The sequence below is a fragment of the Merops nubicus genome, unplaced genomic scaffold (genome assembly GCF_000691845.1).
Source record: "Merops nubicus isolate BGI_N331 unplaced genomic scaffold, ASM69184v1 scaffold41964, whole genome shotgun sequence".
In the NCBI taxonomy this organism is placed as follows: Eukaryota; Metazoa; Chordata; class Aves; order Coraciiformes; family Meropidae; genus Merops; species Merops nubicus.
Window position 1 is genome coordinate 1 of NW_008602988.1, and position 22,255 is coordinate 22,255.

General features: G+C 35.6%; 1 protein-coding gene across 1 annotated transcript in view; it reads left to right on the forward strand.

Annotated features, from left to right (window-relative positions):
* Positions 1-41: 41 nt before the first annotated feature.
* Positions 42-22,255, forward strand: part of LOC103771234 (autophagy-related protein 2 homolog B-like) — a gene marked incomplete at its 3' end in the record, with an annotated part of 28,602 nt that continues 6,388 nt past the window's right edge. The window contains exons 1-21 of the mRNA XM_008938524.1: positions 42-203; positions 3,759-3,921; positions 5,864-6,016; positions 6,967-7,069; positions 8,411-8,573; positions 9,069-9,248; positions 10,516-10,612; positions 11,682-11,864; positions 12,529-12,683; positions 13,390-13,501; positions 13,658-13,919; positions 14,752-14,902; positions 15,422-15,514; positions 15,981-16,169; positions 17,435-17,708; positions 18,524-18,629; positions 19,616-19,808; positions 19,963-20,105; positions 21,182-21,339; positions 21,592-21,764; positions 22,064-22,214. Of these exons, the coding sequence (XP_008936772.1) occupies positions 42-203; positions 3,759-3,921; positions 5,864-6,016; positions 6,967-7,069; positions 8,411-8,573; positions 9,069-9,248; positions 10,516-10,612; positions 11,682-11,864; positions 12,529-12,683; positions 13,390-13,501; positions 13,658-13,919; positions 14,752-14,902; positions 15,422-15,514; positions 15,981-16,169; positions 17,435-17,708; positions 18,524-18,629; positions 19,616-19,808; positions 19,963-20,105; positions 21,182-21,339; positions 21,592-21,764; positions 22,064-22,214 (3,364 nt within the window). The remainder of the gene's footprint in view (positions 204-3,758; positions 3,922-5,863; positions 6,017-6,966; positions 7,070-8,410; positions 8,574-9,068; positions 9,249-10,515; positions 10,613-11,681; positions 11,865-12,528; positions 12,684-13,389; positions 13,502-13,657; positions 13,920-14,751; positions 14,903-15,421; positions 15,515-15,980; positions 16,170-17,434; positions 17,709-18,523; positions 18,630-19,615; positions 19,809-19,962; positions 20,106-21,181; positions 21,340-21,591; positions 21,765-22,063; positions 22,215-22,255) is intronic.

Sequence of the window (22,255 nt, forward strand, 5' to 3'; positions counted from 1 at the left end):
GGCCCGCCGCCTGGCCCCGCGGCCCCCGCCGCTCAGCCGCCATGCCGTGGCCTTTCTCGGAATCCATCAAGAAGAGGGCCTGCAGGTACCTGCTGCAGAGGTACCTGGGCCATTTCTTGCAGGAGAAGCTCAGCCTGGAGCAGCTCAGCCTGGATCTCTACCAGGGCACCGGCTCCTTGACGCAGGTCCCTCTGGATAAGTGGGTAAGAGATACAGGTGCTTCACTCCCTCTGCTCCTGCTGCCTGTGAGGGACCAGCTGATTCCCTGCCTCCCGCTGCCACCCACTTTATTTTCAGTACCCAGCCTCCTTTGTGTAAAAAGCTATAGGCATAATTAGCATTTCATTCAAGGAGCTTTTCTCGGATATGCTTACCTAAGAATCTGGGTATTTTGGATATGTTCGTATAGCCACACTTCGGTTTTGTTATTTTCTAATTATATGAAAGAAAGTACAAGTCAAAGAAAAGCAATAGCTGCTGATACTTGAGGGAGAAGGAGCTAGCGTAGCCCAAACTACTAGAAGTTGCTGCTGTAGCTACTGAGGAGCACGTTTGCTGACTACTACTCAAGATGACAAAAACATAGAATCAATCCCTGATCTGTCTATGCATATTCTCCATTTTGGAGGCATCTTGGTTTTTACTGACAGTGTTATGCTGAGCTTAGGCCAAGTAGAGATCTAAAAACTGTCCCCAGGTCTTGCAATGGTGAAACAACTTGTTGAAAAATGGAAAGCTATTTTTAGCTGGAGTTTTCTCAGCAAGTAGGCTTCTGTGCTTTGAACCAACTGAACCGTTTTTCATTTCAGTGTGTATTTTTTTGTGTATTTGTATGTATGTGTGTTCATGTGTCTATACGCACACATGTATGCATGCTTCCAGCCCACTGTAGTATTACAAAAGTCTGTGTCTGTAATATTCTGTAAAGTTTCTTCGGGTAATTGCCAGTTTTGTTGAATTCTGCCTGCCAGTCAAGCCACTGTCATGGGGAGCCTTAGTCATTGACTTCCAGGCTAACTCAGATGATGAACTGGACACACGGGCCTGTTGCTTTACACAGTACTTTCAAAACACATTTTTACTATACTATGTCATGGTATTAGGCCATGCTGGATCCATTTTAAACTGCTTGTGGGTATGTGATGTTTTCAAGTAGTGCTTTTCCTTTTTTTTTTCCTTTTTTTTTTTTTTGTATGCAAATATGTTTGAAAATGGTAGGAGACAGACGCTTGCACAAACATTCATTATTGCCAGTGTTTTATCGTGGGGCTGTTTGTGTGCTTTTCTGGCTGTGCCTGCAGCTTGTTTTCTGTGGCAGGCAGCGAGGCTGTCCCGCTTTAATGGAATTATTATGCCCTCTAGTGGGTATCGCTGCGCTCTTCACTAGTCAGTGACACTAATTAAAACATAAGTTTGAAACTCCAGCAGTTATGCACCAGTACTAAATAGACGGTTAATTACATATATGCAGTGATTAAATGATCATAAAATAATGCTTCGATTGTCTTCCCCATTTGTAGATTAGCATTTTTCTTTTTCACTTGTAAACAACAACACGTTTGAGGTTCTCTGCACGTGACTTTCTCATGTACGGCAGATCACAAAAACAGATGTCACGGAACAGCTACAGCTCTTTTTTCCCCCCTAGTCATTATAAACTTGTTCTGTATGAATCACCGGCGTGACTGTATTATCATTTTTGTGGCTACTTCTGCTCATCTTAACATTGTTATTTTAGCCAACATTGTATGTGGCGATAGATTAGAGAGATACATAGGAATATCTGGAGCTGTTAGTGTAATCTTTTTGCCTCTTGGGATCTGGGCTGTTTAGAAAAATCAAAATGTAAACCATGGTGTTTGGGTTTGACTTTCAATGTACTATGAATAATACTTTCATAACTACTATTACTGTGATTTCCATCTGGAGGCTTTTACTCAATAATGTGGGGACAAGTTTTGATCTGAAGACTCCAGTTTTAAAGTTTCACTTGGAATGCTCTAATTGCCCCTTTCTAGGAACAACTGGCTTGTTTATGGAGTAATTTAGCTATAAGGATACTTGATTTTTTTTCTCTTAGTAAGTTTATGTTCAAAAATACTAAAGAATGTACTAAAATACATTCTTTTTTTTAATTGCCACGTGCATTGGTAGCAAAAAGACATCCGAGGCAGATTTATTCAAAAATATGGTAACTAGCTTACCTCCTGCTATAGCAAATTATCTTGTAAAGGTTCAAATACAGTAAAGGAAACTGTGATATTTCCAAATATAGTTTTCATGCCAAATACTTATTTTTGCCTTAAGCTGTTACATCATCTATGATTCTTATGTTAAAATAAACTTTCGATTTCACAGAATCTTAATTGATTATTCAGTTCTTAAATAATTTCGTAATAGAACTGTCTAAGGCTCTGTTTCTTTAAAGTTGGTGTTTTTCTGCTGCTTGAATGGACTTTGGAACAGAGACTAGAAAAGATGAACACACAAGCAAACAAAATTCTGACTGCAGAGTTATCAAGAGCATGAGCAGAGCAACAAGTTAACATGATGGGAAAGTTTTATCTGAAGACAGAAGAATGAAAAGTGTCATTTTCTGAAAGCATTTTTTCTTAATTTTATTTTGTAGATTATTCCATATAATTGGCATATCATTTTAAATGTAATTAAAATGGAAAGAAACTTTTAAGTCCTCATTTAAAAAAAACCAACTTTTTATGTTGAACAGAGGAAGGGCAAAACCACACCAGCTGATGTTTTTTGGTTTATTGGTTTGGTGTGTGTTTGTTTTGTTGGTTGGTGGTGTGTTTTTTTTTCTTTTTCTTTCCAGTTGAAGATTGTCCTAATATTACAACCACAGTCTGTAGTAGGGGATTTTCTATGTTAGAAAGTTGCACTCACTGGATTTCTTCTGTGATTTACATCTTTTTTTTTTTTTTTTTTTGCATTAATTAAAGCAACCTTGTTCTTGTTCAATGATTTCAGTTTAACTAAATTTTTGGATCGGGGCACAAACAGGGTTTTGCATTTTTCTTAACCAAAATGCAAAGAATATGTTTCTTCTGTATGGATATAATGAAAGCTGTATAGTGCAACAAGTGAGTCTGTTCACTTAAAAGTCCTGAATTAGTTCTTCAGAGCTGATGTTGCATTTTTCTTATCAATTCCACTTACTCTGTATGATCCTGAGGGCAACTTGACTGTAGTTTTGTTTATAATGTCACTATAAAGGACTGGATTAATGCATCAGTGTCTGTAGAATATTGGTCTGTCCACAGAGCTTTGAATTTATTTTTTTTTTAAATTGATGCTGAACATTGAATCCATTACAATATGATTTAGAAATAGCAAATATGTTTTAAAGCAAGAAGTGATTATTTGGTTCCATTGTACCAGTGCCAGAGAGAAATGTAAAACTAACATTACATTGAAAATACATGCTAATCAAATATTCTTGCCACAGAAACTGGGTACTTTTTGTGTTTTTATTGTGAGCCTGTTTTCAGCTTTCTTCAAGTGTTGCCAGTGAAAGAGTAGACTAACTTGTGTCAGTTCCACAGTGTTTATAACCATTAAGAAAGCAGAATCTTTTTGATATAGTGCAAAAATACAGGTTATACAGTTACCACAGACAAATCTATAGTGTTGTCGTTCTGAGTATAGTTCATTTTTTGGAAGCCTCAGTGTGTTTTATTTGTTATATCACATCAATAATTTTGAATATTTTTTTTTTAATTTTATTTTTTCTTTTCTTCTAGTGTCTTAATGAGATCCTTGAGTCTGCAGATGCACCTCTGGAAGTCACAGATGGATTTATCCAATCAATTTCTTTATCTGTTCCATGGGGGTCTTTGCTACAGGATAACTGTGCATTAGAAGTAAAAGGATTAGAGATGGTCTTTAGGCCAAGACCAAGGCTTGGTAGGCTTACTTTTTTTATTTAATTTTTCAAAAAGGAGATTTTTTTTTTTTATAGTTTTTCAGAAGCAAAAGGCTACACTTGTTTTAGTTCTTAGCCTTATTTAAAATGCCATTTAATTTATATAAGTTAATGCTAGAGAATGTAATGAACACCTCACAGTTTCTTATTTTGTCAGCTGGTTGTCAGGTGTTTCTCAATTAGTTGTTGTTCTGTTAAATGACTTCATGTTTATAACATTGCTACTGTTGTATATCTTCTTCCAAACTATTTCAGACAGTTTCAGAAATTAAAATAATGCTGTGTGGAAAGGAGGTTTTGTTAGCTATTTTTTCTGGGTGTTTAAAGCCAAATGCGGTCAGTCAGCGTTGGTAGCTGGTTGCTGGGTGGCAGTAGGTACAACTGTACTGTATGGCTATGAGGTGAGGCTATGGTGAGGAGAAATCTGGCTTTCTTCAGCAGCTTTAGGGTAAAAGATGCATCATCTTCTATATTCAGAGCACTAGTACGGTTTAATTGTGATTGCAGTGTGAAGTTACGACTTCTAAATACGTAGTAGCTTTGATTAGAATGCTGAGGATTGTCTGAGCTTTTCTGGCTTGTCTGTATCCATGTAAATCCAACTGATTTAGTTCAGACTGTCCTGGTGATAAACCCTCAGTGACTCTCAAACCTCCATAAGTTCTTTTAAGGTCTGTTGTTACAGTGTGTGGGGTCATACAGTGTGATTTCAGTCTGTGGAAAAGTTTTAAATGTGCTTTCCTTTTTATAGTGTAGAGAATATAGAAGAGAATATTTCTTTAAATGGATCACAAAAAAGAGAAATACATAAAGCTTATTTTCTATGTTTTGCAAGTTACTTTAACTTGATTTATATACTCTGATTTATATACTCTGCATTTCATTCTTATCTTACTGTCTTACCTTCTGGTGTAAGATTATTGCTGTGAAAGAATTGTAGAGTTAGAAGTAAGCTTTATTTAGTCTCTTGAATCTGTCCAGTTCTTTGATGCACACAACTTTATAATACAGTAGAAGAAAACACACAGTTCTGGTTTTATCACACTTCTGTAGCCACATGGATGTCTCCATACCTAAATGCTAAACTGGAATGTTTTGCCTGTGTAACATGTTTGTATTTGTGCTATTTTACTTCTGTTTGCCTATACTAGAGTGTTATAGTTGAATTTTATAAACTTTTCTAATCTAGTTTTACAGTATTTGCTCAAAATGGGCTTAGTGTTAGCGGATAGGAATGCACTGTCAATGAAGTTCATCTGGCTGATAAAAAATTCATTCAGCTTAATATGTGCTGTGCTCTTTGATTTTATTATGTTCTACTTATTTCATCAAGTCTGTTAGACATTTGAAACATGTTCTGATATGAAAAGATACTATCTTAAATATTGAAAGATGATGTCCTAATATTGCAACCAGAATCTCTAGTAGGGTCTTGTACATATATTAGAAAGGTGCATTTACTGGATTTATGTGATTTAAATTGCTTTATTATACAAAGTATTTAACGTTATTTAGTCTTTCCCCTTCTAACATATATTTCAAGTAGAGCAAGAAACCTTAAACTCATTCTTAAATCAAGAATTTTTTTTTTTTTTTCATTTACCAGTTATGCCTACAAAAATCATACTAATATACTAAAAGTACTTTGAACATAATTCACTTAAACCAGTGCTGAAGATGGGTTACACTAAATCCTGGTTGCATCTTGTTTATATTGTTTGTAAATACCAGTCTTTACCAACGCAATCTAAGTACATTAATGTATTTTTGAAACAGTAAAGTGCATAAAGACAGATTGTAACTAAACTTTTGTTTTTCTTACTAAGCTGTTGAAACTTTTCTGGATGTGCCAAATGTATTATTTCATTTTGTCTTTATTGTTACAAAATGTTTGAATTCATTAAGACTTTTTTTACTCCACAGCATCTGTGTCTGAGCCTATGTATTGGTCAAGTTTTATGACTAGCAGTATGCAGCTTGCAAAAGAGTGTCTTAGCCAAAAATTGACAGATGAACAAGGAGAAGGGTCACAGCCTTTTGAAGGACTTGAGAAATTTGCAGAAACTATTGAAACAGGTATGAATTAATTATTGAGATCTGAATGAACATCTGAGATTAAATCAGTGTATGTTGTGTCTCAGGTTTATAAAATGACATGTCATTTGCCATAACTTGGTTCACAAATTTTTCACTTGTTAGCATTACTTGTCCTGTCTTCCTGTTTAAATTGTACAATTGATCTCATGGTTGAAGTGGGGAAAAACAGTCCATTATTTAGTAAAACATGTGTATACTTCCCTCAGTGGACAGAATGAACCCTACTTCAGGACAAATTGGTGTTTGTTGACACCAGAACGAATCCAAATAAATCATGCTTGAGTGATCAGTGAGATGCCTTGGTTTTGGTGGTGCCAGTTTAATTCACCACACAAACTTAGTAGTGATGTTGTTGAGGGAGAAATGGAGGAGGGCTTTTCAGCTGTTCTTACACAAAGCTGACCTGTTATGACATCTGTGTCTCAATAATCATGTCATATTGTAAACTCTGGTGTTTGTTGTTGGTCTTTTAAGTGGATGACACTAAGGGCTTATGATCATATTATGCACTGGTGAACTTAGTGCCAAAATCTGTGAGCTAAGGGAAATGTTCAAAATCAGATCTAGAAACAAAAGTATTCAGACAAAGTAGTGTGGTGTTAAAGCAGTGCAGGAGTTCAGATACGGTACACAATGAAGCATATATTTTCTTTGAGGATCATTGTGCTGTGACACAGAACAACCTGGTTTGAGTTGTTACTTCCTGAAATCCTTGTGCATTAGAGGGCTGTTGCTTGGCACAGATGCATGTATCGGACATCTACTAGGAGTTTACGTTGTCACTTGAGGTCTTGTTGTGTGATAAAACTCCATTATTTCTGCTGAAGTAAATATTGAGAACATAAAATGAAAGACCATTTTAAATTGGTTGTAAAAGTCATTCTTGAGTAGCTTGACTTACATGGTATCTTTTTGTTTTCTCATCTAAGTTCTAAGAAGAGTGAAAGTTACCTTTTTAGATACTGTTTTGCGAATAGAACATGTGCCAGAAAACTCTAAAAGTGGATCTGCGCTTGAAATCAGAATTGAAAGGTAAAGACTTTTGTCTTTTTTTTTTCGTAAGGCACTTTTTGCCATTTCCTGTGCAATATATTTTACCCATGCACCCACATTCTTGGTATATACTTGAACACTAGCTCTTGAGCACCTCATTTATAACACCACTGAGCACTTTTTCCACTCAACTTCCACTTAACAGGTTTAAGCTAAAGGTATTTAACCATCAAATTAAAAGACTTCCGGTGTTTCCAAAGATGTTAGTGACTGCTTCCCCAATTAGTGTAAGAAATGTGAATGTTTCTTAGACGTTCAACAGTCAATGAATGTTGTTGGCAAATCAGGCCATCTCTTCAATATATAACAGGAACTGACGATTTTGAGTAATGCATTTTAAATATTTTCAGAAAGAAAGACAGTCATAAAAAAAAAAAAAAATTAACTGGAAGAGTTTAGGCCCTTTGTGAGCTTTCAGAAAAGCCCACATGTATTCTGCAATTACTTTTAACTTGAATAATGTTTAACCATGTTTGTGAAGTTGGGGTTTCTTTTGACTTGTGGGATAGTGTAATCATACCTTCCTGAACGATACTGAAATTATTACCAAATAAAGCTGATTCTTACTGAGAAATGCTAATGAAATGTATTTGATCTTGAACATTCAGATTATGTTCAATTCAGGAGAGATGTCAGTAAAACTGTAATTATTTTCGTTATGGAAAGTCAATTCCTAGAACAAACCTCTTTTTCTGTACTTCAAAAACTAAATTAAAACAAACTGTTAAATTGCATGTTTTGATGTTTGATACATTTTATTTATCAAAAGATAGGTGTATTTTTTCCACTGTAAATTCTAGTATGTGGAGACTTTCATCTTTTGAAGAGTTTGCTGTTCGTGCTGTTTCTCAGTATTGTCACGTAAGAAACTTAATTTTACAGAGATTTCATGGGATTGGAGCCTATTCTCCTGATTTTCAACTTCCATTTTGACAGACTTACTTTTAAGTAGTACTTTTAGACAACAGAAAAATATGAGATGGCATATTTTTTAAAAAATACAGATTCTGAAGCAAGAATTGTGTGTGTCCCCTAATGGAAACGGATGTATAGAGGTGTTGGGCAGACTCCTTCATTTGTGGTCAGATTAGACATAAGTACTAGGGTAGTACACTAGGATACATTCACACTGGAAGCATGTCACAGTTGTCCTGTAGAAAATGTAAGTTTTCCACCCATTCCTAGAGAGTGGCAATTTCTCCTTTCATGACTGTCAGTGACATTGTAAGTAGTATGAAGAGAGAGAGCATGTAAGTGGCACAATAAAGGTAACAGTTTGCATGCATCTACCATCATTATTTCCTTTCTTTTGTCTCCCAGAACTATGTACTGTGATGAAACTGCAGATGAGTGCTCTGGAATTAATGTTCATCAACCCACAGCTTTTGCTCACAAGTTACTGCAGCTCTCAGGTGTCTCTTTCTTCTGGGATGAGTTTCCTGCATCAACAAAGTCCTCCCCAGTGTGTTCAGCTACCCAGCTGGTAAAATTAAATACATTATATATGAATTTAAATTGATGCAAGATAGAATATATTGTTACACTAATATATTAGATTAATTTTGAAGGATGTAAGAGTTTAACTTATATTTGCATCTGTTCAATAAGTTTCATAATCACTTCCCATTGATTTTGAGGAGGGAGAACTAAACAGACTTTAGGGCTGAGTAAAATTCAGGATGCATTGTACTGGAATCTGATTGCAACTTCAATGTGTAGAAGTCTTTTCCAGTTCACTATTCTGGGGAAACTTGCTCTTCTTTTTTGCAAAGGCCTAATATTTCACATTTTGCATGCCTTGTTTCTTTGACTGTTATCAATACTTGTTTTCAATGCCATTGTCAAATTTATATTTGTGTAAAGTGATCATTTGTATGATAAGCTTATTTGAAATGCTTGTTTATTTTGTTTTTTCTTTCATTCCTCCCCCCCCAAGAAATAGGATGCATTCTTACTCCTTTTTCTGTAATGTTTTAAGGCAACTGAACCAAAGCTTTCACCTAGCTGGAATCCAAAAATCATTTATGAGCCACATCCGCAACTAACAAGAAATTTGCCAGAAATTACTCCTTCTGACCCTGTGCAGATCAGTAAGCTGATTGGTAGAATGGAGTTAAGCCTGACATTAAAGCAAAATGAAGTACTTCCTGGAGCTAAGGTTAGTCATGGTTTCCTGGTCTTTAACTAAATTAATAGTTATGTAGGATTTTGTTTTTCTACTGCATGCAAAAAATGAGAATCTCAAGGGGACAGAGTCCCCCTAGTTCAGTAGGTCATCTACCAACAGATACGTCTTATTAGACATCTTTACAGTGGCCAGACAGGTCAGTGGCATGCTGAAGTCTGTTAAAGGAGAATTTCTGTGTTAGAGGAACTGAATGTATGTATTTGAGTAACTCCTGAGATGGTTGTTTTGTTTTCATGGAAGTCCTGCTGCTATTAATTTATCCTTTTCTTGAGACACTATGACTGACATCGGCTGCATATTTGTGGAATGTTTAACTGCTTGGTTAAAATGGCTGGTTTTAAAAGGGTGTCATTTACTTCAACAATTACAAGTAAGCTTTTAATAATTAATTAGGTTGCACCATTGCAGCATCATAAAACTAGCATTGTTTCTCATGCAGCATTTGAGCCTTTCTGAACTATGTTTTCACAGAGACACCACCAGCTTTGCTGTTGGTGTCACCTGTGTGCTGAGATGGATCCTTTACAAGGCTGGCTGGAGCAAGCCCTGTCCAGCTTGGGCAGACCCTGCAGTGTACCCTGTTGCCAGCACCTTGCCGCCTACACCTAATACAATGAGTAATGATCATGACTAGAGCAATGTCTGGGAGTATAGGATTCTAGAACTGAAAAATCTATATGAGTCCTTAAAATAACTTTAATTTGAGCTGCTCTCAAAAGATGTGGCTTGCTTTGTTCTATACCACCTCAAACCAATTAAATTTCTCTAAACATCGCAGTCTTTATGGAGGAAGTATGCAAATTTATTCATCTGTATGCTAAAGAGAAGTTCTGAAGAGAATCTTTACAGCTTTTTAAGGCCTCCTTCAGAAGGTGCTGACTTAAGTGTTCTATTTCAGTATGCATTCAGTATTTTTTTTATTATTATTACATAATACTAATTTTATATTGTTGGTTACTCCTGGAATTTTTAAACGAGCAAAAAGCCTAGCAGGTTAATGGTATTCTTGACTTCGTTTTAGGGAATTGTGTAATTATTTTAGAGCTAATTAGTTGTCAGTGACCCACCTGTTTTGTATACTGTCAAGCTACAGATGGGAAGCAATAACTGTTGTTGTGTAGAAGATGAAGATCCTGCTGGAATGTCTGTAACCTCTACAGCATCTAAATTGATTATCAAAATAGTTGATTCCAGACTTTTAAAGAAAAATTCCTTAACTGTTCTTTCTTTTTTTCAGTTGGATGTAGATGGACAAATAGATTCTATACATCTGTTTCTGTCACCGAGGCAAGTGCATCTTCTCTTGGACATGGTAGCAGCTATTGCTGGACCAGGCAAGTGAACATTCCTAAATGTTAAATAACTATTATAGTGGGCAAAAAATAAACTTTGCAAGATAAACAAGTTTCCTTGGTGGAAGAAAAAATTTGTGGTGGTAAATTATTATTGATTTCTGTCTGATATTAGCAAAATGTTTTGTAGCTGCTGTCACTACAAGTATGATCACTTGGTGTATCACTTCAGTTGCAAATTGTACGTGCTGGTAATGAAAATTAGGTAACAAATAAGGCTTATCAGGTGACTATTATAATAGGGCAAGAGATGGGGAAATGATAAGTGGAGAAAATCAGGAGGCCAGTACAGTTTTGGTTCTGGTAGCTTCTGCTTCGTGAGAGGGGCCTGCTTAGTGCCAGGCAGCAAAAACAAAACAGACAGTAATGGAGCTCATTTGTCCATATGTGCTAAGCAATTAACAGCATTGTTTTCAACTACTGCAGTAGCAAGATGAGGGTGTTAGGGTTTGTTCCCTGCCCCCATCTACCTAATGTAACAACAGGTATTATTAGGATAGATCGTTAATCTTCTTTTGGAAGAGATTTGTTATACCCTGGGTAGATGCTTAATATTCTTCTAATGATACTGATAAGTTTGTTGTATGGGACTTACTGGTTTTGGATACCTAGAAAAGGATTACACGTAGTTTCCCATATTTTTCATCTTCAGACCTGAAATTTTAATAATCCATAGTGGAACATATACTTAAGGTTTCTCATATTCAATAGTAAAACCTTAAAGACGTCATGTCCTGAGTCCCTAAAGCTGACTGAGAAATAAATACTGATAATATGTGTGAACACATTTCCATATATCACCTTAAAACATTTTATTCAGCCTTGAAATTAATGAATGTTAGGGAGAGAATAATCTGGTTTAGATAGGTAAAATCTTGAAAAAAAACAAAATGTGCGTATATACACATCTGATGTGTAACAGGTGTGTGTGTATATATATACACAACAACAATTGGTTAATTTTCAGATTAATTTTTGAATTTTATTTGTGATGCTGCTAAGGAAATTGCAGTGGGCATTCTGTCTCTCTTTTTTTTTTTTTTTTATTCAGAGAGCCTAAGCAGGATAGAATTGTCAAATAAAGACAGGAAGAACCGGCCAATGCAACAGGAAGATGAGTATCGGATTCAGATGGAGTTGAAACGGTATTTAAGAAAAGAGTCTTTATCTGCAGGAGCATCCTCTGAACAAAGTTTCTATGAGACAGAGAGTACCAGGACGCCTTCTAGTCGTGGCAAGTATAAAAGATGACACAGCATAGAAAACAACCTGTTGTTAAGATTGTATGAATTGAAACTTCATTTGATACTTATATGAGTAAGATTAAAAATTAAGTTTGACATAGAATAATTGCATGCTATAAATTGTACTGTTGAATTAAAGAAGTGAACACTTGGTTTAGGTATCAAGCTAGACTTTATTATTTCCTTAAAACTGTTCAGTGATTTGAATGTTACTGTGCCACACAGTAAATACACAGGCAGTGTAACATCTTTTCAAACGCACGGTTGAGGAAATTAAATATAGAATAATAGTTGCATTACCCTGATGTTTATAGTTTTATTTTAATGAATTTTATTTTTGCTGGTTATTTATAATGTGAAATTATGAATGTTGACTTGTCACATGGTGAGTGTATGAATTTATAGAAATTATGCCAACTTGATTATGAAAATGGAGCATTTAACCATTTTAGTATTTGTTAGTGTTTTTGCCATTTTTAATAATCACTCTCCATACTGCTAGTCTCAGTCTCAAGAGAGCTTGGAACTTAAGTAAATAAAATATTTAGCTGGTTATTCTGTCTAGCAGATTTCTGAATTTAGGAGTAAGTTTCTATTAAAAGAAAATTTACTTAGTTTCATTCAAAAATAACTCTTTATTCTGGTTCTTACTAGAAGAAGAAGTTTTCTTCTCAATGGCTGAAATGGACATGTCACACAGCCTTTCCTCCCTCCCGCCGCTTGGAGACCCTCCAACCATGGATCTAGACTTATCTTTAACCAGTACATATACAACTACACCAGCAGGATCTCCACTGAGCACTACAGTGGTATAGTATTAACTGCATTTAATATCTTTCTGAAATAAACACTTTTTTTTCTGAAACTGTTGCATAAATTTTCTTTAGCAATATTTCTTGATACTATAATTGCTAGGACAATGAAAAATGTTTAGAGCTGGTAGTTTTCCTTTTCTGCTATGGAAATTGTATTGGAAAGGTTCTCATCTGTTTGGCTATAAAGACAGGAAACTGAATGTGTTTGTTCCCAAGTGTCTTGAAGCTTAAATAGGAGACTTAATGATTTAATTGTCTTTTTTAATAATGGAATGTTTGACATCTGCATTTTCTTTTATATGAACTACACAGACAATGACAGTAAAACAGGCAAAATTTTCTATTATGTTATTCCTCAAACAACATAAAAATTACACTACTTACATTGGCAACTTTCCCAGATTTGTAAGGTGTTTTGCCTAACAGAAGCCATGGAGAATAGTTGTGTTTTATATAAAAAACCAGGAGAATGTATGCTTGTGAAGAGAGCAGCTTTAGCTTTAGAAATATGTGAGTATAGATGATCAAAGAATTAAAAAGTGTAGCCCAAGGTAAAGCGTATTTCCACTGGTCAGTTGAACACTAATATGCTCTAAAGTGGCATGCTGTTGGTTGTTTATGCATATATTTTCTTTGTATTCCTTTATTATTTGTTTGAACTAATGTGTTGTCAAATTTTTGTTACATATTTTTGTTTTAGCTTCAACCAACTTGGGGTGATTTTCTTGATCGCAACAAACAAGAACTACAACCTCCAAGAGGTTCTTCACTTACAGCCAACATCATTCACCAAACTTCCTTAAAAAGGACATGTAAGTAAAAATATTACTTTGCATTCTGTTACCTAAATAATTCTGGAAATGATTTGTTATGCAGCAACTTGGTAAAAAGAAATGAAAATCAAAAGTAAGATGATTTTTAAATGTGTTATTGTTGAAAAATTATGTGAACTTAATTTTGTATTTCAGCTATTCCATCCAGATCTGTTTCTGTGGACGAATCCAGACCTGAGCTTCTTTTTAGACTGGCAGTTGGAACTTTCTCAGTGTCTGTACTTCATATTGACCCCTTACCCCCACCTGAAAGTTCACTGAACCTTAACCCATTGACACCAATGGCTCGGGATTTCTTTACCCGAATAGAAAAGATTGATCCAGTTAAGTTTTCAACAGAAGATTTTCTGTCCTTCCGAGAAGTATTTGCAGAAGCTTGTTCCCATGACCACCTTAGGTATAACTTTGCTTATTAATTAATATATTATCACTTAAATATTTGAATTAGTTTTTGTTAATTTCAAAATAGCCTTGAATTTTGTAATCTGTTCCTTTAATAAAAAAGGTGCATAATCAGCCAAATCAATCTAGTTCTTTTAAACAGTAGATGAGTTAAACCAGGTACAGTTTCTACCACAGAAATCTAGAGAGTCAAGAATCATTAAGTAAATTATTTATTTAGAAACAGCTCTATTCTACGGAACCATTTCTATTCCAGTACAGGGATTTATCCTTGAAGGACCTTTATTTTTTTTTTTTTTTTTTTTTTTTTCAGTTCAGAATAGTATATCAGTAGTGATAAAATCAAGGTGTGAGCAAAATCATAAAATCAATCAATAGTCTCTTTTTACAGAAGTTTTCACTGTCTCAGGACAGTGTATGAGATAAAATTTTTAAGGGTGTATATATATATCTTTTTTTTTTTTTTTTTTACCATATGCATGCAATTTAGATTTCCGGAGGCATTTGACTTTTATTCATCGTCTATATAAGCATGTTAGATTCCCAGCATTATGTTAATTGTCCCTTAGGTTAGATGTCTAAAGTGTTCTTTACAAATTTCTCTAGACTGACCATTGCTGAATGTGTAACATCAGTGAGCTCCATTGTCTTTGTCGTTAAAGCTATAATCTATTACAATTAGACTTTTGATTTTCGAAGAAATTTGGGTGGGTTTATTTTTTTTATTAAGGATTGTAGTGATCCTTTTTTACATATTTGAGTCTTGTTTTTTCAAAATTTTTACATGTTTATGCGATCTCTTGTAACGAGTAATTTTCATGATTCAGATTTATAGGTACTGGCATCAAAGTGTCTTATGAGCAAAGACAGCGCACTGCCTCTCGAAGTTTTAGTACTGATTTATCCATTGGGGATATGGAGTTCCTGGAATGCCTTTTTTCTACTGACTCTCACTCCATTCAGCCTCACTATACAGAGGTATGTGAAAAGTATAGGGAGTTCCATAAAAAAGAAATGTTAATTTTATAGTTGAGAATGTGAGATTTTTAAATGACTGTAATGTTTTCTTTTTAATTTTTTTATTTTAACACATCATAGGTGCAACTTTTAATTGCAAGCTCTAGTGGTGAACAAGATTGTTCTGATATCTGACAGGAATATTGTCAAGTAGCCAAACTTCATTGGTTTACTTCTCCTTTGAATACACTTAACACAGTTTTGGAATTAGAGTAAATGTTCTCTAAAAACTAGCCAATGGAGTTGAGTAATGCAAAGGTTTCTTTAGATGATGATTATTTCAGGTTTAATGGTCAGAGGCATCCAATAAAGTGGCTCCCTAAGTGGATTGAGTAAGTGGTTGTGTTGGGGCTCAGTTTGCTGATTTGAGTGTAGAATTACCTACTGTCTCTTCTAGGTAAAATGTCATAAATACCTTTTCCTGTGACAGCTCTTTCGTCCTAATCATTAAGTATTTTTAACTCTTGTCTTATTCTACAGCTGCTGACATTTCATTCTGAAGAAGGAAATGATTCTCATGCTATGCCATGCCTTCAGCTTCATTATAAGCATTCTGATAGCAGAGGACCTCAGGTAAGGTGGGAGGTTAAAAGCACAAAGCTTCTGTTAATAGAATGATAGAATCATAGAATCATTTAGGTTGGAAGGGACCTCCAAGATCATCAAGTCCAACCACCGAGCCACCAGGGCTCCAAAGTCCTCTGCCAAAACAGATCAGAATCTGTCAGGGTTCAAAGGAACCACAAGGGTCACCCAGTCCCAACCCCTCTGCCATGAGCAGGGACAACTCCCACTAGACCAGGCTGCCCAGAGCCTCATCCAGCCTGGCCTTAAAGACCCCCAGGGATGGGGCCTCAACCACCTCCCTGGGCAACCCATTCCAGGGTCTCACCTTTGTCAAAGGCAATAGCCTTTGTCGAATTTTGTTCATCTTAACAGAGTGATATCCTTCTTGTTAAACAGAGTCCTTAACTCAGTTACTGTAAATGGTTTCACTGTATTCTTTTTAAGGATTTTAGTGCTTTTCCTTTCTTTTCAGGGTAGTCAAGGAAGACTCAGTTCTGTTCCACAGAAAGCAGAGTTACAAATAAAGTTAAGTCCAGTGTTTTGTGAGCTGGATATCAGTATTGTAGACAGATTAAATTCCTTACTTCAACCACAGAAACTAACTACAGTGGAGATGATGGCATCTCACATGTATGCATCTTACAACAAGCACATAAGTCTGGTAAGTTAAAAGTGAAATTGATTAATAAACTTGCTAGTTTTTTTTTCAGGAGGAAGGCAGGATGGCACTAGACCTAAGACGGCTAATTCTGATTGATTTGTGGTGGGTGGGTTTTTTGTTTTGGTGTGGTTTTCCTGCTTGGGCCTTTTTTTAATTTGTTCTTTAGTTCTCATGCAGAACAGCAGCCATCTGACATAGATACTCATTTTGCATTCAGTTATTGCATGCTTGGTTACAGACTTAAAGACAATGGTAACTGCTTCACAAACTGCTTAAGTTCTCAGCTTCTTGAGGCAAGCAGAACTGAGCAAAAAAGAGCAGTCTTGACAGACTTCTAATTCCTAATCTGTCCCATCATGCTCTCCAGCATCTGATTTAATCTATTGCTGACAATTCCACTTCTGTGTTGAAATTTTCAGGTGTCACAGTCAGCCAAGCTGTCTCTGCTGTGCCTTACCCACTTTTGGGGTAGGTAATAGAAAGGATGGGGAACGTACACATTACATCCTAGTGATTGAGGACCAAGAGAAGAAGCTGGAGCTTGTTTGTCTTTGTTTAGGTTGTCAGCAGGATTTAAGTGTTAGTATATGTAGCAAAATCACATTAAACTTGAAGGCTCTTGTTGAAATACATGGGAAAGGATTAATGCAGTTAACTGATTTTCTACACAGCAACATATATCTTCATGTAATTTTACTGCTGCATTGATGGATTACAGAAAAATTAGTCTTCAAAGCTTATTTAAGAGAATCCTCATTTAAAAAAAACTAAGACATCAATAATTTCTATCAACATGGTTATGTTATGGAAGTTTGATTCCTTTCAATGAATGTCAGCAATAAGCTGTGCTCAGGGAAGTTCTGAATGACACAGGAGTGACATGAACTGGAAACCATGATTTACTGAAAGTAGTTCCTGGCTTTCAACAATAGCGTTAAAAAAAAATGTCTGTGAGATGGTATTTCCTAACTGCAGCTGAGTATTTTTTGGTACGCTTTAAGAGAAAAAGAACAATAGTAGCTATTTTTTTTTGAAGGCTACAAACCTCTGCAAATACATAATTTCTGAGTAGAATCTTAGCAACAGCAGTAATAGAAGAGTATCCCAAGAGGAGTAATAATTGGTCCTAATATGTGTGTTTTGTGCGATACGTGAAAAATGTGTTTTTCATTTTTAGCTACTACATCACTAGAAGCTTTCCCCATAGTTATTTTTAGTGCTATTTTCTCTAATTTAGATTCTTTTTCCTTTACTTTGTTCTTTAGCATAAAGCATTTACTGAAGTTTTCCTGGATGATTCGCATACTCCTGCCAACTGCAGAGTTTCAGTTCAGGTCACTGCCCCAGCACTGAACCTCTCTGTGCGCTTCCCAATACCTGACCTGCGGTCAGATCAGGAAAGGGGACCATGGTTTAAGAAATCACTTCAGAAGGAGATTCTTCATCTGGAATTTACAGATTTGGAATTTAAAACTGAGTTTATAGGCGGGTCAACTCCAGAACAAGTTAAATTAGAACTTACCTTCAAAGAGCTAACTGGTAAGAATGCTAACATTGTATTTAAATAATCTTTTTTTTTTTTTTTTTTATTTTCCCAGATATTACATAGTTGAGACTAAGATCCTTTAATGAATTAACACAGGGAGTGTCTTTCTAGCTGAATTTTGAAGTGGATATTTCTACTGTAGTTTAGTGTTCTGTGTTTATAAGTCAAAATAATACCACTAGGAGGAGAGACTAATGTAAATAGGTTTAGTGCTTGCATTCTTGTTTCTGAGATCTGGGTTAGTATTTTTCCTATGTTCTTTTACATTGTGATACCAGTTAGTTTCAATTTAGGGTATCTCTGGGATCTCTATCATGGTGTTAGGGTAAGTTTTGTCTATTTGTAGGGAGATATTACAACTTTGTGAATTAGGACAAGTTTAGTCTAGAAATGAAGTGTATGATGTCCGAAATAAATGTAATTGAGAAAACTTTAGTAGTTCTGGGCCTCTAATATCTTTCAAAGTAGTAAATCTGAGGGACTGGTTTATATTTACAACCTTTGCTGCTGATCTGTCATTCTGTGTATTTTTCAAAGCTGTGACATAACCTGGTAATGCTATAAATGTAATACAGATATCTGCATTAGAAGCTTATTTTTCTAGCTGCGTTTAGCTAAAGATAATGTGAAATAATTATTGCTTCTAAAAATTTATACGTAGTTTTTGGAGGAAAATATCACAAAATTTGCATAAGTACCTTGTCAGTGCTATTACTAAGTTAGCCTATTAGACTCCAACCTGAGGACTGGCCAACCTGAAGTTTGCAGTTTTCATTCCTCTTAACTTTTTTAAACTTTTTCTATCCAGGTTCATTTGAAGAAGTTAATTCAGAAGCACCAATAAAATTTTTTCAAGTGTCTGGTGGCATAGATGGAGATATAACATCATCATCAGACAATTTTGACTGGCCTCGGTAAAATGTTTCAATTTTTTATGTGGATTGGTTAAATTTTTATGAAAAACTGTTAATATTTTTTTAATTTTAATGCAGACTGCCTCTGTTATAAATACTGCAAAACAATTTGCTAAGAAAGAGCATACAGCTATTGAAAAGAACTCAACACTTTATTAAAAAAAACCCAAACCTCTACATTTATAATAATGCAAGGTGGTTTTAATGTATAATGGTTTCTGCATAGGCTTGAGTATATTCCAGTGAAAGTTAGAGGAGTGATTAGAGACTTCAAACTTTCTCCCATGTTTCTGTCACCTTACCTTTTCGCCTACTTTTACATTCTAGACTGAATACCAACGAAACAGCAAAACTCTCAGTCAAATTGTGACAATTATTGCAGCTTATATCACATACAAGGCAATACAGTACCTCAGAGTTACTGGAGAGAAGGACTTAACAGCTGTAGCATATAAAAATGTCTTTAAAGAAGGAGTTTTTGTTTGCTGCAGAATTTGCCACTTTTTTTTTTACCACAAAATTATTGTGGCTTTCTGATGGCATTTTTGTATGGACACTCTATCAGTGTATTTTATAATGGTACAAATAGATTTTTCTGTAACAGGGTGTACATGGAATAACCTAGGTCACGTAGCAGAGCATTTTTTAATAGCTGCCAGTGGTCCAGGCATTATTTTGGGAGAGCACTAGATTTTTCTTAGGTCACCTGATGGAGTAGAAGGAAGTAGACGCAAACCTTTCCGTCCCATTGTTCTTTTTCCATGTCCCTTTGTGTCTTTACAGGTTTGGTGTTTTCCTTAGCGTTGTCACTTTGCTTAATAACATACATTATTGTCTATTAAAAAAAAATCCCTAGTCTTGGAGCTATTTAGTCTGTGTGTATTTTTAATAGTTAGCTAGAAGAGCTAAGGGACGTGGCTGTGCATTAATGTAAGAATTCTAAGCATCTCTAATTGGTTTATTCTGCATAACTTCTCCAATGTCAGGATTGTATTGAAAATAAACCCTCTGGCTGCGCACTCTATTCTGGAGAGGATAGCAGCTGAGGAGGAAGAAGGTGATAATAATTTCCAAGAAGAAGAAGAAGGAGGGTCTCATTCTTTGAAGGATGTCTGTGATATTAGAAGACCAGAGCCTTCTCCTTTTTCTTCTCGTAGGGTCATGTTTGAAAATGAAGAGGTACTATACAATTTTGTTACTATTTTATGTTTATGGTAGACAAAATTAATATGTTCTCATTTTTTTTTTTATATGCATCTTCTGGCTTTCCAGTTTTGTTTTGGCTTTTCTAATTGAGAAGGATATTTTCTTTTGGTTTTTTTTTTTCTTTCAGATGGTGATGCCAGGAGACATAATTGAAATGACCGAGTTTCAAGATAAAACAATTAGCAATTCTCATTATGTACTGGAACTCATGTTACCAAACATACACTTAACATTACCAAACAAAAGCTTTTATGAAAAACTTTACAATAGGCAAGTATGATAATTGTTTTGCTTGGTTATCATGACCTGTACTTGTAGTTCTGTATTCATTGTTGATAGAAGTGGTTGAATGAGCAGCTGTAGCAGGAATTCTAAGAACATAAAATGCTGTATAAATATTCAAGTTAACATCAGAGATGCCACTGTGTCATGTATCTGATCTGGCTGCCAGCTTAGCAAATACTTTGAACAAAGGATGACGTTAAATAGTCTTTCTCTCAGTGAGTACTTTGTTCAGACCTCTGTTTGCAGTGTTTCATTATGCTCTAATCTTTCTGAATTGTCCCTTATACATAGATCATTGTACTTCAGAAACTGTTGCATTCAATTTCATTCTTTCCTCTTTAATTAGTGAGTCTCCATCTAAAAATTCAGAGTCCACAAGGCAGGCAGGGAAAAAAAAAACTGTAACAAAGGGTTATGAAAAAGTAGAGAAAGTGAATCCAACTTACAAATGGGTGTTCAGCTTTTATTTCTTAGTCTTCTATATGGAAACCAAAGAACTACAACTAGATTATATCAATTCAAAAATAGGTGTTGCAGTATGCATTAGCTACATAGGGAGGTGCTAATGTATTTTAGCTTCTCATAGGCAGTACTTAAAAGCATTTTTTCACTTCCAAAGTGGCAAAGCTGAACCTTTCATTGAATATTCTGTTGCTGTACTTCTGTACTTAATATCACATGTATCTTTACCCCAACAGACACAGACTCACTTGAAATCAAAAGAACACTTTATTGCAACTTTGCTTGAAAATTGATGTGATCAAAATAGGGTTTTGTCAAAACCCCTGCTCACCTACTGAGCTGGTATACACCTGCTAATAGAGGCCTTTGTGTCACTGCCAAGAGTTAGATTTTGGTATGTGTACACTGTACTTCCAGAAAAAAGTTTTTTTTTTTTGCTTTTACTCATGAATACATTGTTCTTTGTTCTGCTCTTGAACCTTTTTCTCTTCCTTGTTTATGAAAACTGAAGTCTACAAAGGAAATGTTGCTTGACTAACCTTATGTTAAATGGGAATATAGTTGTATATTTTGTATAATAACAATGCTTTTCTTCCTAGGATCAGCAATGATTTGTTGTTGTGGGAACCCACAGCTCCATCTCCTGTAGAAACATTTGAAAACCTTTCTTATGGTGTTGGACTATCTGTGGCCAGCCAGCTCATCAACACTTTCAGTAAAGACAGCTTCAGTCAATTTAAATCTGCAGTTCATTATGGTAATACACTTAATAAATCATCTGGAACTATAGTGATTCAGAAGCATAATTGGCTGAAGTGATTAAGCTGATAGGAGAAAGAACTTGTAAGCTTGTAAGAAAGGATTTACTTAAACCAAAAAGAAAAAACTATATTACTGTTTAATGAAGTAAAATAAGTGTGAAATTGAATCATATAATTGATGGATAAACAATGAGTTACTGGCATAAAACGTGTCCTATCTAGAGAGTAGTTTCTCATGTATCTGCTAGATGACGAGAGCGGGTCTGAGGAGGAGGCGCTGCAGTACTACTCGGCTGTGGACCCCGGCTGCCGCTCCCGCCGCAGGAGGAAGCTGGACTCGCAGAACAAGAGCGCGCAGAGCTCGCTGTCCGTGCTGCTCAGCGTGGCGCACGGCTTGGTGTCAGTATTCACAGACATAAAGGTGAGACAGTGGGGCTGGAGAAAGTTGTTTGGTGTTTTGACCATGGGATCCCCGTTGTGCTGTGTGTACTGTTTTTGGAAGGAACAAGTGTTTGTAACATATTTGTAACGTTGCAAATGTTCACACTATTGTAGGAGAACTAGGCAGTAATGCGACAGTATTTTAGCAATTCTGTTTGCTTTACGTGAGGATAACTAAAGGCAGGCAGGCAAATATGTTTTGGGACCAAGTGTTAGTTTAGACTGTAACAGCAGCAAACTCTAAAAGCAGTCATTTTACTGTTTCTATTCTTCCTTCAGCAGGATAATGGCAATACACTGGAAGGCAAACATGGCGAATTCTGGTTTGAGTTCAACAATGGTTCACTTTTCAGCGTGACTAAATATGAAGGCTTTGAAGACAGACATTATGTTTGTCTCCATTCTAGCAGCCTCAATTTATATCATCAAGGTAGGGGTGGGGTTGAGGTGGCTTTGGGACTAAATCTGAAA